This window comes from Apus apus, chromosome 7 (assembly GCF_020740795.1).
Source record: "Apus apus isolate bApuApu2 chromosome 7, bApuApu2.pri.cur, whole genome shotgun sequence".
Classification (NCBI taxonomy): domain Eukaryota; kingdom Metazoa; phylum Chordata; class Aves; order Apodiformes; family Apodidae; genus Apus; species Apus apus.
Window position 1 is genome coordinate 7,329,978 of NC_067288.1, and position 11,927 is coordinate 7,341,904.

The 11,927-nt window shown below is 37.6% G+C and overlaps 1 protein-coding gene across 1 annotated transcript; it reads left to right on the top strand.

Moving 5' to 3' along the window:
• The first annotated feature begins 225 nt into the window (after positions 1-225).
• LOC127387381 (regulator of G-protein signaling 1-like) lies at positions 226-3,877 on the top strand. The gene is made up of 5 exons (XM_051625637.1): positions 226-431; positions 801-884; positions 1,506-1,567; positions 2,122-2,285; positions 3,012-3,877. The coding sequence occupies exons 1-5, from the start codon at positions 328-330 to the stop codon at positions 3,195-3,197; spliced, it is 600 nt and encodes a 199-aa protein (XP_051481597.1). The 5' UTR covers positions 226-327; the 3' UTR covers positions 3,198-3,877.
• Positions 3,878-11,927: the final 8,050 nt, after the last annotated feature.

Consider the following 11,927-nt stretch of genomic DNA (forward strand, 5'->3'; position numbering starts at 1 on the left):
AATTCAAAGTTCTAGAGGGGTTTGTTGGGTGTTTTTTTGGTAACAAAGACATACACAGACACACAAAACAAACCCAAAGTAATTCAGTCTCATCCGGTTTAACCTCAACCACGAGACGCGGCTGTTTTCTTTCTCAAAAGACTCACGTCACTGTGCACTGCAAAAAGGGAACTTCCACGGTTTGTGGAGAGAATACATGATAAACAGATCTGTTCACACCAACTAGCAGGGCTGCCTGTGTCAATAAAAGGCAGGAGCAGTCAGTGAACTGACATTTGGCGCCTGGAGGATTATCGCGAAAGTCGCTTTGCATTAAACTTAAGTACAATGCTCGGATTTTTTTTCCCCCACAATAACATGACTGAATTAAATGGGAAAGAAGACTGCAAGCATGCAGAAGGCAAAATCCATAAAAAGAAGCAGAAGGCTTTGTAAGTATATACATCTTAATATAAACATTAACATATTAGAAGTGAAAACAACACTAGAATCTTGGAGGTTAAGAATTAGCACCATGTTTTAGGTTAAATGATTGCAAAGCCTACTCAAAGCCCAGGACTACAACATAGTTTAAAATGGCTTGGTATGATGTATAACAATGAATGGATTACTTTAAGTAATCAGGAGTACCTTTTGGATACACTGGGAGCCTTTTAGTCTTTTAGAAGGAGTTACTTGGATGTGCAAGTTACCTTTCACAGGATGGAAAAGCCTCAGTTTAAAGTTTTAAGAAATTTACGCAGAACTTAAATGCACCTGCTGTCTTAATGGATTAAAAAACCTCTGTTCTTTTATTTCAGTGGCACAGATCTCAAAAGTTATTTGAAGTGCATGGTACCACATATTGAATCTGGGATCAAGACCTCCAACTCCAAAACAGTCATGTAAGTACTGAAACACAATAGGTTATAAAAAAATCTAAGCATAGCTAGCTTACTACATAGTAAACTATTATTTTCTAAACTACTACTAGAATGACAATTATTTTAATACCTAGAATTTTCAAAATAGAAAAGATGGGAACATTAAAAAGTAGGAAGTATTCATGGAGTTCAGAGCTTTTTCTTAGTGAAGACTATGTGTTTGCAAAGAGTGAGGGATAACACACAGCAGTGAAATCAGTTTTCTTCAGAGGGACCTTGTATCCATCCTCTAAAGGTGCACAAGAAATGATGCTTCCCACTGAAGTGGGATGCAGAGATATTACTGTTCTTAAAGGTTCAGCAATATGGAAACAGAAGTACAGATACAAAATTATTTCTTCATAGTTACAGTAAAAACTCATCTGAGAAAAGAATTCAGGACAACATAGTTCATTATTTTTTCCGTCTCTGGTTATTTCTCTCAATGTCAGCTCACTTCCAGGGTCTCATATTATAAGAAAGCCATAAGGTTAATAAGTATTCCTAAAGTATAATAATAGGTCATAAAATTTGTCTCCTTTAAACTTGCAAATAAGCCCACATACTTTCTTGCTAAGTCTTTTGTTTTTCTTGTCATTTTAGACTTTCTGCAGAAGAAGTTATACAGTGGTCCCAGTCTTTGGAAAAGCTCTTGGCCAGTCAAAGTAGGTCTATTACTTCATTATAACTTTCTTCTTATTCTGAGGACAAAATTTTATCTAATCTTGCCAACTAAGTTGTATCATTCTGCAAACACAAGCAGACTGGCGAGTTGCATTTCAGCTATTTACAGCTTTAGTGTAACATGGCTACTGTACTCAGCTTTGCTTCCAAGTGTTTTTCCTTCTATTTCCTACTCCTAGTATAGTTAATCAACTCCAAGTAAATCAGTGATTCTTGTTCAGTCTTCTGTCCCTGCTTAATACATCAGTTGAAGTTGGAATTTTCTCTCCACTTGTACCCTAAGACAGACCATTTATGAAAAAGTAAAATCTATTTATTTATTTTGGTATCAAGGGTCTAGATTGAAAAACACTGAACAAAACTAGGAAGACTCCCATCACCCTTTAATATTAAAGTATCTGTAGTATGTTAAAGAAGGGAAAAACTGTAGCTTGACAAGATTCTATAACAGATTCCAATACAACTGCTACTTATTTTATCCTCCCTCATTAAAAAAGTCATGTTGTAAATGATGATGTATTTGTGTTGGCTCTAGGTGGTCAAGGTGTCTTCCGGGAGTTTCTGAAGTCAGAGTTCAGTGAGGAAAACATTGAATTCTGGTTGGCTTGTGAGGATTACAAGAAATCCAAGTCTGATCACTTACAGTGCAAAGCAGAGAGGATTTATGAGGAGTTTGTTCAGTCAGATGCTATTAAACAGGTATGTACAAAATCTGTCTCATGTTACAGTACAGGGATTCTGGAGAGTCAGAAGACAGTCTAGCTTCATAGAGGTGCTCATACATTCATTCAGTTATACAGGAACAAGACACAGCCACATGTTTGTATGAGTGTACTTGCATCACTTCTGTCTTCAGCTGCAAGATTATCAGATCTTACAAGTAGAGTCACACGAGACAGACCAGTACTTGGGACCAGCTCTAGCAGAAGCTCAGCAGAGGCACCAGCAGCTCAGCACATGATGTTTTGCTGAGTCAGTTCCATTTGAATTACTGCTGGTGTTTCAAGTCAGATACTTACAGATCTTTGTTAGTAAGGCAGACATGAATTATTTCTTGACATTTTAAATATGCGGACATTAAAAAAAATCAGAAGTTGCATATGCTGATTACATTTCAAATTAGAGACTCTTGTCCTATGCAAGATTTCTCTTATGGTTTTAATTGGAGATTTAGCTGGACATGTTCCTCTACTTATTCCCTTGTTGAGTTTGTATTATTTCTGACTCTGTAAGAAACTGTATTTCAATAGAATGCAATATTTTCTTGTGCATGACTGTGATGTAAGAGTTAGAAGTGTGTTGATATTTCCATATCAGAACAAAATGACTGAGGGAATTCTGAGGCTACAAATCTGTTAACAAAGTGATAGATATAGAAAGAGAATAAATTTGAGATGTCAATAGTATTTGGTTTTCACTTTCCAGATCAATATTGACCATCAGATTAGGGAAGCAACGGCCAAAAAAGCTCAAGACCCAACTCGTACAAGTTTTGATGAAGTCCAGAAAACCGTGTACATCCTCATGGAAAGGGATTCATACCCTAGATTTCTGAAGTCCAAAGCCTACCTGAAGCTTTTAAACCAGCTGCAAACCAACACTTCAAAATGAACTGTGTGAATCATTGAGGAGCAAAGAAGACTCTGTGTCAAATATCCTGTGGAGAGATGCTTCAGGGTGGTTGGATCTTGGCAAGGAGAACCCCTGTCTTGGGTGGAGGGATACAAGGGAGATACAAACAGCTCCACAGCCAAGAGAACACAGGATAAAAGTTGGGAAGACTGTTACAAGGGTGGGAGCAGTAGATGGAGAAAGTCCTCTCCTCCTGTACACCATGAAGCCAAGACAGGATATGGATACTATTTATTGTTTGAACTACACTGTGAACATTGAACTAAGTAATAGTGCCCAGAGAACTGCTGATTATTAGGAAGTGCAAGACTAGCAAGCCAAATGCTGAGAAAAATTTGTCACATTCAGAAGAAAAAAAGATGAGTGACAATTTTGTACATAAAGTGTTCAGACGAGACTGATCAAAGGCTATTTTTGTCTGTGAAATGTTAATATGCATGAGTGCAGCTCCATTATACTATTGTGCTATGAAAATATATTAACTGGTATGTCTTAAAAAATGGATATATTTTAAATTATATATAAGAATGACATAAGCTCTACTTTTTCTAAGTTTGTACTCAATAGGCAGATATGTAGCATCTTGTTTAATTTATTGCAAAATAACAGGCAACTCTTGAATCAAATCTACCTAAAAATAAAATTTTATGGTCATTTTACATCTTATGTTAAGTGATCTTTCCATTGTATTAACTGAAGCACTGAAACATGTTTCTCTTGTCACACTATGCCACTGTTTCCTCCAGCTACCAGCACCAGTCAAACACCAAATATAGAAGCCATTTAATCACTGACCCCCTCATTCAATTTGCTTTGATACTGATATTTTGAGCACAGATCACCCCACACTTGCTCACATAGAGAGGCAGCAACTGCTGAGACTCACTAGCAGTTATATTGATACTAGTACTACTTAACCTAATCCAGACTCTAATTTACAACACCAATATTCATATCAAAAGTAATTTAATTTAACTGGAAATGTTGCATTGAATTTACTATGCAAAATATGCAATGTCACAAGTAGCCTGTACCACAGTGGGTAATGATGAGAATTGAAGTAAAAGAAGAGCTGCAGTTATCCTTGAACTATGCAACTACAAACAGGGGCACTACCATATCTGAAGTGTTTAAGATCTTGTGACATTAGAGTTTGCAATGAAAGTGAATGAAAACATGCCCTGATCTTGATAAGTTACCATAAGTGTCATAAGACACTGTTATCACACAAGTGGCAAGACAAGATTTTATGTCACCCTTGCAAATTTTCCATTTTCCAGTATAACAGTGGTTAGTCAGGCACACTCCATTATTCTATAGCAAATGGAGAAGCTGTAAACCAACAGACATCTCACAGAGAGATCAAACTGTGTTCATACTGCCACCCTTTGGGGACATCTTCTCCTTCCTTGCAGGTCCTCATCTTCAGTATTAGAAGCAAAACTCTGCTGGAAGGAACATAGCTAAGTCACAGTTGCTGCCAACTTCCACCATCACTTATTATTGTAGCTGGAAGCCTCTGAAAAAATCACATTTTCCTGTTTTTAAGACCAGTACACCCTAACAGGAGAGGGGGAGAAAGTAACACTATAACATGCTCATTAGAGCCCTCTAAAAAGAAGCTACACCTATGTACAGAAGAAACTAACACAGCTCTTGGGGAGCACACCAACCACTTGTGTTACACAGAGCTAGTAAAGACCAGAACATCTGAGGAGGGGAAAATGAAGGGACTTTTCACTCTTATTTGACAAGCACCTCTTCTGGTTTGTGATTTGATACAGTGTGGGAATGGAAAGTGGTGTTGCCTCAAAAAGAAACTATTCTGCTCCTTACAACCCAACTTTGATACCTTTCCAAGTCTTTCATCTGATTTGCAGTAGGAACATGAAAACAACTACAAAGGTCAATCACCAGGTTTTTACTTCCAGAGATATTCCAGCCCACTGCAGTGTCCCTGGCAAAATGACCACATTTCACCAAGCAACAAACAGCCTAGCAGAAATTCAGAGCTGTCTCTGGGATGCTGTCGTAATCCTGGTATTAAATATCTGTTGCTATACCAGCACTATACAAAGCCAGTTATTTAAACAAGGTTCAAGAGACCTGGAAGCATTTTATGGCAACTTACAAGTGCCATCTGTGTTAGTCCACTGTACAAAAGAAAGAAACTCTAATATTTCAGTGGTACAAAATTTGTAGCATTTTAAGACACTTAATGATTGTTACATATTTTAAAATAATCCAGAGATTTTTTCTATTTCTCAAAAATCTTTTTCAAAATGCAGCATAACATACTTCTTTTGCAATGTATTTTTTTTTTTTTCAATATTACCTAAATGGAGGTTCTTCAGAGAAACAGCAGAATATACAGATCAATAGGGTTAAGGACTTTTCTGTACCCCTTGGTTCATTTACAAGGTGCATGCACTATATCAAGTTAATTTGTGATTTCCTACTTATCACCTACTTCCCCCCCATGCACACAAACAGCCTCAGCATTGCAGGCGGGTTTCACAGCTGTGGGCTGTGCCCAGCCCAGCATGGCAGACTCCTCCAAAATAGGACACGTTACACATTATATGGAAAGCATGCCTCCCTGGAAACTTCCCATGATCAGAGGAGAAACTTGAACACAAGTTCTATTTACGATTTTGTAAATAAATTACTGGGCAACAGAAGCTGGACTGAGATAATTATCAGCCAACTGCTAAAACTTTCCAGGTCAGGCTCTGACTGTAAACCAATATTTAAAGTATTTCATATGTATGTCAAACAGCTTATTTGATTTTAATTATTTTTTAAAAAATTACATTTAGCTTTCTTTTTGGAAAAAACATATCATAGGAAAATAGAAATTTCCTGTTACATTCACAGCCTCTTAAGAAAACCAGTTGAATCAGATTGGCCATAAGCTACAGATCAGTATAGGAAAACAGGATGCAGTACATGGAGAAACTTAGATTTGACTGTAGTGACTCACTTTTTTTCTTTAAGTGTTCTACCCTATCTCTGAAGGAAGTATTTTTACTGTTTGTCAGTGTTTCAGTGTAGAAACCAAACATTGTACTATCTCCAGGTACCCTTTTGAAGTGAATTAACTTCTCCCTGCTGCAGAAAGTTTTCTTTATAGGAGGATTCTAGAATCCAGTAGACCCTAAATGCGAACATACAAGACTAACCTTAACCTGTTCAATCTGGAAAACCTTCTCTATATGTATTCCCTGAAATACTTTTTAATATTATCCCAAATAGACCCAAAAATATGATACAATATAATGTCTATCTCTCCTATATATTGAAAAGGTCATCTATGAGAGACTTAGTAGAGGAATCTTATCATTATGCATAGTCAAGCAGGAAAGAAATTAAAGCCAAAGTGTTCACCAACTTAGATCTCTAAGTGCCACCTGTCCCTGCCCACACTCTGAAGTAATGGGCTTTCCAGATGTCACCTCCTTTATTGTTGTGAAATGAGTTTGAAAAACAAAAACCAGATAACAATAGGTGGAAAAATTAGATGTTATCATCTTTTATTCAGAGACATGGGTTGATTGATTGTATCAGAGAGTGCCATGCCTATAAATGAACCTTTTTGTAATTAACTTTTTGGTCATTAAACCCAGGCAGAAACTGCAAAACAAGTTCTTGTTTAAAATTCCTTGGATTATTTAAATTTGTCTTAGATGCTCAGAAAACAAAGTCAGAGAGGAGTTAGTTAACCCCCCACTTTTTTTTTCTTTAATGCAGCCTCAAAGGAGATGTACATCAACCAGGAACTGATGTGGTTATTTTGGGAATAAATTCATTCATTCTCATTTCTCAAAAGAGCCCCAGAAAGTACTCTCTTGAAAGACCCTAAAGATGATCAACACTTAAATTCTACTGAGCATGTCCCTTGAATTTCTCAATCAACTTAAGCATCAGATGGCCTTAAAGCACTCATATAAAGTACCTCAGTGACCAGCTTTCATGTGATCCCTTTCACTAATAAAATTTAAAATAGCCTGAGTAAGACAAAATGTAGAAATGTAAACCTTCCAGGAACCCTCTAGACTTGTGTGCAGAAAGAAACAGAGCAGACCAACAACACTTCTCTTCAAAGTTTGTTATAGAGCCAAAGTACCTAAGTGTCAGTAAAACTGCCTGCAAACTTGACATCACTTGAGTCACAAGACAGTTTTGGTTGTGGGTTGTTTTTTTTTTTTCCAAGTTACTATGGTTGGAGGGCTTCTGCTACTAGAGGATAACATTTAAAAATAAAACAAAATAAACAGTCTTTGCATAATAGCAGTAACTGAATATCCCATGAATTTCATACCACTTATGGAAGAAGTTTGTACTATATTTACTGTAGCAAATGGTTTAGTCACCCATGACAGTCAAGAAGTCAGCCTTAGAGAGAAGAAACTTGCTATGGAGGAGAATTTGAGCAGACAGGAGTCTGAGCAAGGCAACATACTTGATCATGCCAGTCTGAGGAAACAGTGAACACACAGGATGTTCAAACAACGTTCAAACTCCAACCAGGAACTCTTCATGTGCTGGAGGATAGGAGGCCCTAGATTAATATGGTCAACTGTTCTGAGTAACTTGGACCAAACTGCAATCGTTTTGAAGATGCCAGTAATGTTATTGATTACAGTTTGGTCCCTAACAGAGTACCTGCTCCTCTGAAGCCTGATGGAATGGAAGGGTTGAAAATTAATGTAAAAACTAGTCCAAGCTTCCAGTCACATGATTTTCTTTTCTACTCTGATGGTTGCAGGGTATCAGGCTCACACAATGACATCATGGCTTTTAGGAAGAAAAAGGGAAGAGAAAGGTCATAGTGTACAACTGAGGTAAGGTTTTCAGAAATGCTATCCAGGCTTCAGTCTGTTTTCACTCAGCAGATGATCATTAATAGAGTCTGCAGAGACCTGCTGCAATGTAAGTTTTGTTCAACCTTATCAATTAACCTCACACCTCAAATACAAAAACTATTCAAATTCTTGGAGTGAGTGACTATTCTCAGGCTATGCCTACTTCTATCCTGAAACAGAAACCACTTCATCTGCATAGCTGCAGACAGTTTCTTGGTTGTTGGGCCTACAGTAAAGAGCTGAACCTGTGAACAGTTACCTGTTGCTCTGTGAGCACATCTTTGCTGCACACTGAACCTAACATTTCCTGAGGCTATTTTCAATGATAAAGCAAAAAAATTCCCAAAAGGACCTTAAAGCCACCAATTAAGACACAATCAGAGAAATATGACTGTCCTCTGGAAACTTCAATGGCTGTACTAGGTGACAAGCAAGAACATTGATAAATTTCTATACTACACCTCAAACAGCAATGAGGATGAGTAGCACCTAGATCAGAGTATCCACTTTGTGCTCTCCTCGAGGTTAACAAAGGCCTCTTAATATTTTACTGCTTTTCCTGTGTTTGGCCCTAGACATCTACATACATCCTCAGTACTCCTATTTACATGCCCTTGTAAGACACAGCATCAGAAATGTAAGTACCAGGCAAGCCCCAGCAAACAGTGCTCCTACCGTCATGAATGCCAGCGTGTGGGTGTAGTGCAAGAGACAGGGCAGCAATGTGCAAGCAAGAGAGTATGTAGGTAGATGGAAAGAATGGGTACAAATAATGAAACAGACAGTACTTCCACGTTCACTAGTGTGAAACAGATGTAGGTGGGTGAGATGTCTATTGAGCAGAAGAGCACTAAGATAGAAACAAATAAGAAAGAATGAATATAAGGACAAGAAGACAACTTGAGAATTAACAAAAAAATTAGTAGGTAAGTGAAGACAAGCTAAGAGAAAAGAAAATACAAGACCACAAGCAAGTATTCATCTGGAAACATTATCACTGAAAATAATAAATTGTTGCAATCAAGATGGTCAGCACATTTTCCAAACTAGCTGGCAATTGATAGATAACTCCTAGGAAAATATCAGGCCAGAACAACTGACAAATTCAGCAGCTGTGATACGATATAGCCATTATCACATTTTTGATACTTCAGCTTTTCAATTTTCCTCATCATTTTCTATCTGAAAATCATGCCCAGCTCAACTGCTGAATGAACCAAGCAATAAGTGATTGCTACACAGCCCAAGCCCTCACAACAATAAGGGTGTGCTGTGCCCATACCCATGGCAGCATAAGGAATTCAAAGGACCAAGGCCGTATCAGAATCTGTGTTAACCAGCCCATCCAACCTATGTCTCAGTTTCCTGCTCCTCTGGATACCCCACCTATCTGGGCAAGCGATCTCTTTCAGGCTAGATGAGACCTTTCATTACAACAAAACTAGTTTCCCCAGTCTGCATCCGCATCCACCCTCATGAGACCAGTTTGAACTGTTGCGCACAGAAATTACACCTTCTCCTTCGTGGTGATACCAGATGACATCTAGTGGAATATCTAGGTAATAAGAGGAAGCATATGATTGAGATTCAATCATAATTTTTCAGTGATGCATATCTGGTTAATGACTAAGAACTTTTCACTCCTGTGAACTTTAAATACTCTGGAAAGTAAGGCAGAAAGGCAAAATTCTGGGTATCAAGCTATGAAATAATGCTAGCAGAAATCAGCTTTCTCAGAGAAACATTTTGTAAAATCATATTTGCAACAAGTTTAAGGAAATAACAACAAGCCTCAAGTCCTGTTGAGAGTATGCAGACAGGCAGCTTCTTTAATTTTACAGTTCCTCTGCAGTGATCCAAAGGAAGATTTGCCAACAAGTCAACCACTAACACTAAGGCATGCAAGCAATTTTAAGTGCCTTCAGATATTCATTACATTTCCAGCAGTGCTTTAAAGCACGTTCAAGGATTCCATGATACTGCAAACAAATAAGCAACAAATTCTGTACCTGAATATCATTTCAATGGTACAAGTCAAAAGGAGGTTTCGATATATTTTCTTTAACTTCATAGTAAAAACAAGTTCATGGGGAAAAAAAAGGTTGATTTCCATTTTAAGCAATATGAAAGTATTTTTTTTTAATGTCTGCAATATGTAAAAAAATATTTGAACAGTCACTGGCTACTAATACTCAAAGCACAATTTAAATTTAGAAAGACATTATCTCATACATGGTGTCCTGATAGTGAACATCACATGACAACAGAAAAAAGCCCCAAATTATTCACTATCACTCATTTTAATACAAAGATTTTAGATGAGCTACCCTTTAATGCCAATAAAATTTATTGGAAAACTAAGATACATTAAAGCTTTTGCAAAAGACCTTGCATATGTATGTATATATACATACAAGGTTTGTACAAAATAGATGTAAATCAAACAGCTAAATAATAGTTAAATTACTAGGGGACAGTATTAACATAACCGGTATTTTCATTATGAAATTTTTCTAAGATTCACATTTATCTATATGGTGGGTTTTGGTTTTGTTTGGGGTTTGTTGAGGGTTTTTTGTTTGTTTTTATATTTAAGTAGGTCTACAGGTAAGATTCTTTGTAGCCATTTTTAGCTTGTCAATTTCAGGCCAAAGCTATATACTAAAAGCATCTGAGGGGGATATAACAGCATGTACATGAAGGCATTAGAAATACTATTTTTGAGGAGGCACAGAAGTTGGATCATCTTGCTATTTTGATTACTTGAATAATCAGCTCAATTACATTGATACTTGCTCCTGCCCATTGCTATTACAGGAATAGAACAAAACCCTCCCAAGACCTGTGTGAATGTATGAAGAACGCAACATAATATGTAGCTACATAGCTGCCACATAAAATAAATCACTGTATGATATTTGTCCCTCTATTTCCATAAGCACAGGCCAGGTCCTGTCCGAGTTTCTTACAGGCAGGTTCTCCTGCTGCCCTGCTCAAACACTAGCTTCTGCTGTAGGTGTGCATGCCACACATTTCCTCCCTAGCAGAATCGTTACTGTTGGAAAATGGAAGTACATCCTTCTACACTAAGCCTGTATACCAGTAGGGTGAGCTGCAATAAAATAAACCAGTGTAATATATTATTGTAGGTTCAAGCTTCAAAGGAAGTTCAAATATTACACAGTACCTGCTTTGACTAGGAGGCATTGTAAGAGAGAAAGAAAGATTAATCAAAGCAGAGAGATAAGATTAAAAGAAAAACTGCACACTGCATGCAGCTGGGTTGTCAGATGAAGCAGAGGAAAGACTAACCTTTCCCCCCCAGCACAGTCTCTGCCTTGTAGACACAGGCAAGTCTCTAGAGATCACAACTCACAATTACCCCCCCAGAAAGGACAGAAAGCCCCTTGGAAAGATTTCATCCCCACATACTCTGTGACTAACTTACAACAAATAACTGAGTTGTGCTTACTCCCAAAGCCCCAGCATCACTACAAATAAGTTTACAGCTGACATGACAGAGCAACTTCAGTGCCATTACACTGCACAGCTGCTCTGAAACACACAGCTAGAGAAGAATAACTGAAACATAAATAACTTGAGTCTCAATTTAAAATGAGGCCACAACCCAGGCAACAGCTGTGAGAAAAATTACAGGGGACCTCATACAAGTTTAAAGACTGTTCTGCTTCAGCATCACTCCAGTGGTGTACAATACCACGTTCACCAGTTAGCATCACATAAAGGACTCACACTAATGGGTCAGAGCAGAAAATAAAGGCTCTCCCAGGCTATCTGAAGTACTTGCTTCATAATGTTGCCTGTAAGGAAGTGAAACTTGAGT